The 6,124-nt window shown below is 31.9% G+C and overlaps 3 protein-coding genes across 4 annotated transcripts in view; 1 reads left to right on the top strand and 2 right to left on the bottom strand.

Annotated features, from left to right (window-relative positions):
* Positions 1 to 6,124, bottom strand: part of LOC146531512 (uncharacterized) — a 136,296-nt gene that overhangs the window by 20,637 nt on the left and 109,535 nt on the right. The gene's annotated exons all lie outside the window — the stretch shown is intronic.
* Positions 988 to 3,179, top strand: Mrm2 (Mitochondrial rRNA methyltransferase 2). 2 transcript variants are annotated; one of them, XM_085197937.1, is made up of 4 exons: positions 988 to 1,316; positions 1,401 to 1,602; positions 1,717 to 2,144; positions 2,248 to 3,179. In XM_085197937.1, the coding sequence occupies exons 1-3, from the start codon at positions 1,159 to 1,161 to the stop codon at positions 2,107 to 2,109; spliced, it is 753 nt and encodes a 250-aa protein (XP_085054063.1). In that variant the 5' UTR covers positions 988 to 1,158; the 3' UTR covers positions 2,110 to 2,144; positions 2,248 to 3,179. The 2 variants fall into 2 exon arrangements, with proteins under 2 accessions (XP_085054063.1, XP_085054062.1); XM_085197936.1 differs by having other exon boundaries at positions 1,717 to 3,179.
* On the bottom strand, positions 3,717 to 5,953 carry LOC146531517 (uncharacterized). The gene is made up of 4 exons (XM_085197933.1): positions 5,695 to 5,953; positions 5,394 to 5,604; positions 4,863 to 5,078; positions 3,717 to 4,611 (listed from the first exon to the last, which is right to left on the bottom strand). Exons 1-4 carry the CDS (start codon positions 5,809 to 5,811, stop codon positions 4,394 to 4,396), a joined length of 762 nt encoding a protein of 253 aa, XP_085054059.1. The 5' UTR covers positions 5,812 to 5,953; the 3' UTR covers positions 3,717 to 4,393.

The raw sequence follows: 6,124 nt of genomic DNA, 5'->3' as shown, positions 1-6,124 counted from the left end.
TCAAATTAAATTTATTTAATATAATAATGTTCCCGTTAAAGGAGCGCTGACGGTTTCACCTGTATAACTTTTGTCAACTCTAGCAGTTTTTCTATACACTCTCTTCTCGCTTCTATTACCCCTATAATAAAATTGTTTTTGATTAATAAACAGTATTAGAAAATTAAGTTTTATATGAACACAAATCATTTATTTATTTTTATTTATTTATACTTTATTGTACACCACAAACAGAAGAAAACAAAGTTACAAACTACATCTAGTACTTATAAGCGAATAACAAAGCGTGAAGTACAAAGGCGGTCTTATCGCTAATTAGCGATTTCTTCCAGACAACCTTGAGGTTAGGAGACATAAAATTTAAAACAAATAATTCATTAAAACTTTTTTAATGTTTTAAACAAATAGGAGAATCATTGTGTCATATAATATAAAAAATAAATAACTTATCCAACGTATCTCTCACAAATTAACTTAGATCAATCGATGACATTCCAACGTATTGTGTTTATTTTTTCCTTCACTTAACGTCAATACTAGGGTCTTCTAGTACATAATATTTTTTTTAACTTCACGCTATATTTCGCACGTACGCAATGGTAAGCGGGAACCTGGAAATCTAGTATTAAGACACTCCTTTTTCATTAAGACATTTCCATTTTCTAATTCTCGAGGCATAGCATGTTGAGTGGTAGTACTCAATGCCTCACTTTGCCTCATTACCAGGGCGAGAAAATCAACGTTGTAAATATTTCATTACCCGAGTATAAACGAACCCACAATCGTTCCGTTTACAGTCGCATGCTGTGCCCCTGCGCAATGACACCCGCAAATATTACCTTACGGTAATACTAAAATTGTAATACACTTAAATACATTTTTTGTTCATCAAATAAAAAAGAATAAAAGAGTACATTTACTATTACTATGTATATTTAGAACTATACAATCGTCGAGTAAATGTATTCTGTGCAAATTGACAATGTCAATTCAGTTGACATTGACAATTGATGTTGTGGAAAAGGACCTACTACGTAGTAGTGACTAAAAACAAAAATATTATTATAACTACAATGAAATAAAAAGATAAATTTGATGCAAATTTATAAGCACAAATATTTTTTTTAATATATAAGTTAATTGAAATTTTTTTATATAATGCAAGGAATGGGAGTGCTAGTGGCACGTAAAGATTTGAATTTTGCTAGGATGTGTTTTCTTGTCAACTGGTTAAAGAGATTTAAGAGTTCTCAACAATGGTTAAATCGTCAAAGGGCAGATCCGTACGTGGAAAAGGCGAAAATTTATAATTATAGGTATATCATTAAATACATACTATATATACTATCATATTATTTACCATTACACATAAATTTTAACATATGATCGTTTTGCGTTAGATGTCGCAGTGCGTTTAAACTACTCGAAATGAATGAGAAGGTTAAAATACTTTACCCTGGACAAACAGTTATTGATCTTGGTGCTTGTCCTGGTTCTTGGACACAAGTGGCAGTTCAGAAAACAAATGCTGATGGATCTGATAAATCAAAACCAAAAGGAACAGTGTTGTCTATAGACAAATTGCAAATATTTCCAATTGAGGTAATTGTTAATAATTAATATGTACCCAAATATTATCTTATATTATTATCAATTATTAGTTACCACAAAAAGTTGTTTATAATTTTCTGACAAAACATTATGTATTATCTGCAGGGAGCAACAATAATGAGTAACATGGATTTTTCAACAACAGAAGCACATGATAAAGTTATAAAAGTTTTAGACGGAAAAAAGGTAGATTTAGTCCTTTCAGATATGGCACCCTCTGCAACAGGTATTAGAGAATTAGATAAAGATAGAATAATAGGCCTTTGTTACATGGCCATCAGATTTGCAGCTTTAGTCACAAGAATTGATGGAAATTTATTATTTAAGGTTTGGGATGGTAAAGAAGTGCCTATTTTGGAAATGGACTTGGAAAGATTTTATAAGAATATTAAGATTTTAAAGCCACAAGCTAGCAGATCTGATTCATCAGAAAAATTTATTCTTGCTAGAGGTTTTAGAGGTATTCAAAGACCTTTGGAAGGTGGCCGCTGGGGATAATTTTATATTTGCTTAATCTTATATATGCTCAATATGTATGTATTACAAAAAGATAGATTTTTCTCATTAATATTATAATTATACCTATCTTATACTATAAGGCAGTAAGACAGCATTTGACTTTCTTATTATTTTCAGGGTTCAATACCCAAAAGGAGTAACAGGCCTCTTACTAAGATTCCATTGTCCATTCATCTATCTATGTGTCTGTCCATCTATCATCAGGTTATATTGCATAAATCATGCTAGTGAGATAGTTTAATTTTTCACACATAATGTAGTTTTGTTGTCCCTGTAACAGAAATACTAAAACAAAGAATAAAATAAATATTAGGGGCTGCCATACAAGAGACTGGCCATTTTTATGGATAATGGTACGGAATCCTGAGTGTATGAGTCGGATCACTATTTGTTTTTTTTTTTATTAATATATCCACACGTTGGTGAAATAAAGTGTCTCCTTGAATTTGACCACAAAGGCTTACAAACAATAGTTATATGTGATAATCTCACAGGAAAACATTGATGAAAAATTGCATACTTTTATGGATTGAATTAAATCACTCAATTATAATTATTTTGTATAACACATAGGGGGAGTAAATCTTTTTTTTAAATTAACATTTATTTACACTCGTTTACTTATTTACAAATAACAATGTGCTATTTAAGTAACAATGAATTGATAGATGTGTTACAAACCGAATGTTTAGGTTGATCATGCCTCTTGTTTGTTTGTTCCTTATAAAACCTTGTCACATCAAAAAAATCTTTACTTCACTTATTAAAACAGTTAAAATTAATATCTTAATGTAGTCTAGTAGTCTAGTCATTCAATATCAAAGGAATGTTATTGAATTACAAATGAACATATTACAAAATGTAACTTACCTGTATGATGTAAAAAAAATAGATATAATAATGTTTTAAATATAAGTTAAAGTACAACAACAGTCTTCCACTTAAATGTGTAAATATATTGTTGTTAATGAGAAAAAAAAATATTTTGTTAGTGGTAGAAACATTGTGTATATTAAATATTTATTATGTAAGTAAAAGTATTTACAAATTGTTTTATTTCATTTTCAAAACTTGTGAAGTTGCTCAATGTGTTAAAATTTTGTATAAAATAAGGTAAACAATTAATTATTAAAATATTATAATGTTAGAAACAATGAATTTAAATATTAACAACAATATGAATGTGGCGCAGGGACACAAGGGTGTGAATAACGCGATGGTTGTGGGTTCGTTTCAATGAATATTTTCATTTTTTCGCTCTGGCACCAAGGCAAAAGCCCGGCGTTGAGTTTCACCTCAACACAATCCCTTGTAAAATTCGGTGGAAAGTTGAGAACGCAGTGTCTTAACACTTGGTTCCCTCTGACAACCCTTGAGTTTCGCCATTTATGCAATTTCTCGAATCTTCGGTGGGGGATGTGGCACGGAATGTTTAGCACTAGGTACCCTCTGCATGCCCTCGTAAATGCTGGTATATCCAGCGCTAATAAAAAAATGATTTCGCTACGTTCAAATTTATATACATTTCATAAATAAGTATAAAAAAAATATATTATGGTGTAGTCTTCACGAAGGAGATAAATAAATTTGACAATCATAAAATTTCCTTTATTGAAATATTTTAGCATTTTGAGGCGTAACAGTTGCAATTTTGTATACAAAATAAATTATATACGTACAGAATAATGCTCCAGATAAATTAAGAATAAATTTTGTCTTAATGATAAAATTGTTTTCCATTTTAAAATATCACAAGTAGCTATAGTAGAATACAACTGTATATTAAAAGCATAAACTACTTAGCGCTTAAAATTGTGGACGTAACTTTTTTTATATTGTAATATAAAAAAAAAAATATACATATTATAAAAAAATATTGTTAACTTCATAGAAAAAAAAATATTTACGTTGTCCTTAAGCTAATGGTTTCTAAAACGTGAATAAGTTTCTCTACAGTTTATATAACATATAATATTTTTATAATTTGTGCCTTAAATCTTGACACAACCAAATGTACATACTAACATTTAAAACCTGCTTATAATTATTAAATAATGATATACTACAAAAACACTACTGAGAAGCGAAAATATTCAGCTTTTAAAAGTGAAATACATTCCTTCATTTCCCTTTGGAATTTTCATTAAAAATTAAACGAAAAACATCTAATTATATATAATTGATTCTATTATTTAAAAATAAACAAAATATTTGGTGTTTAAGCTTAACGGCCATAATGGAATTGACTATTTGTATTAGGGGTTTACACGAATTGTGTCCTAGTGCCATTAGACAGTTTGTTGAGTTGTGCTGCGGAGAGCAGGCTGGAGTGCGCGGCGTGGTCGAGCAGCAGCAGGCGCTCGCCGCGCTCGTCAGGACGGGCCGCGCGCGCGCACCTGCCGCCACCCGTCTCCAGCGCGAAGCTGCTCACCGCGCATATGGCGTAGATGAATGTTAGGACGAATAGTGCGCAGCCGAAATCTGTTGAAAAATTTGATTTAAGATTCACCATATGCTCGAAAATAAAAATGTCATTCCCTCCAGTGGATATTGAACCCACAACCGTCGCGTTTACACTCACACTCTTATGCTACTTCGCCTCGACTGCATCTATTTATAACTACTTATATACAAAGTCAGTTGCGTAAATTTTAAAAAAGGACTCGGACAACATTAATATAAGTACCTAAGTTAATACAAATCAATATGGCATATTGTACAGTTAAACTCACGATAGAGGTTATGTCCTCCAAAGAGACTGACCACGCTGGGGTAGCCGTCTCCTATCACGATGGCTACTATGAGTAGCACAACGGCGACGCAAGCAGCCATGATCCAGGGCAAGACGTATTCTCTCTTGTATTTAACGGCTCCATGGAGAAGAGAGATGCAGCACATGAGATATATCGACGTCAGGATTGTACTTGTGTAAAGGAATATCACCGTCACTAGAAATTGTACAAACAAATAATTAGGTAAGTTTAGTATTAAGGCACGTTATCTACGTTAAAGTTGAGGCTAGCGACGACGCGGCGGACAGGCTGTGGGTTCGATTCCGTTCGAGGAAATGGAATATTTAATATTTTAATTTCTTTGCACTGGTGTCGAGGCAAAGCGCGACGTTGAATTACGCCACGTAACACGCACTGGGTATAGTATCTCCGGAATTTAGCGAAAAAGGCTCAAGAAGTCAAATACCTACCTATGTTAAAAGTAAGCAAAATTAAACAATACTAAGAACAATAACATTTAATATTCAATACCTGAAGCTAGATGCTGTGCTATAGCGAATCTGAGTTGATTGTTAGAGCTGACTACATCTCCTTCATGAAAAGTTAAGTGTTCGCCATACGCAATTTCATAGAAACCCCGTCGCTCTGCATCATCCTCCATATCATTGTGAAGCATTGACAGCATTTCACCAACATGAGATATACCGACAAGTAAAATAATGAGTACGAATGAAGACAGCGCCTGCACAATAAATAAATAACAACAGTTATTTAATAAATAAAAATTAAAAAATAATAATAATAATACATTTTAAAAACTCAATTAACTTACAATCTGATGGACGGCTATAAGAATGGTGCCTTGACGCAAATTAAAAACATACAAAAAGTTATTTAGGCGAATCATCATTTTGTGGGATAGTTCACATTGCTTGTTTCTGATAAACATTTGTTTTATTTATAGCGCTATTACATAGCTGATTGAAGTTGCAAGTTGTTTTTTAAACAGGACTAGGAATGCGCATGTTATTTTATATTGATTGTTTTTTTGTCCAAGTGCGTTACGCGCATGTATGAACGGTAAGCGATCCATTCCTCTTAACAGAATATATATTTTAATACCTACGTATCTAAAATTAGATATTTCTTAGGCGATGTCATTTGTCTACATTTAGCGATCTATATAATAAATTGCCTTGAAAAATAATTCGTTATTTTTAAACATTTTTATTTATACTATTTTTATTAGGACTATGTTTCTG

This window comes from Heliconius melpomene, chromosome 15 (assembly GCF_056956725.1).
Source record: "Heliconius melpomene rosina isolate 202511_hmr_F chromosome 15, ASM5695672v1, whole genome shotgun sequence".
NCBI lineage: Eukaryota > Metazoa > Arthropoda > Insecta > Lepidoptera > Nymphalidae > Heliconius > Heliconius melpomene.
Note: the sequence above shows the minus strand (reverse complement) of the source record. Positions and strands in the feature narration are given on the sequence as shown.

Excerpts from the sequence above, each read along its gene's own strand:
- LOC146531517 (XM_085197933.1), bottom strand. The coding sequence starts at position 5,811 with ATGTTTATCAGAAACAAGCAATGTGAACTATCCCACAAAATGATGATT. Across the intron at positions 5,605-5,694 it reads TTATAGCCGTCCATCAGATT|GCGCTGTCTTCATTCGTACT; the intron begins GTAAGTTAATTG and ends TTTATTGTGCAG. Across the intron at positions 5,079-5,393 it reads AGCACAGCATCTAGCTTCAG|TGACGGTGATATTCCTTTAC; the intron begins GTATTGAATATT and ends TACAATTTCTAG.
- Mrm2 (XM_085197937.1), top strand. The coding sequence starts at position 1,159 with ATGCAAGGAATGGGAGTGCTAGTGGCACGTAAAGATTTGAATTTTGCT. Across the intron at positions 1,317-1,400 it reads GCGAAAATTTATAATTATAG|ATGTCGCAGTGCGTTTAAAC; the intron begins GTATATCATTAA and ends GTTTTGCGTTAG. Across the intron at positions 1,603-1,716 it reads TGCAAATATTTCCAATTGAG|GGAGCAACAATAATGAGTAA; the intron begins GTAATTGTTAAT and ends TATTATCTGCAG.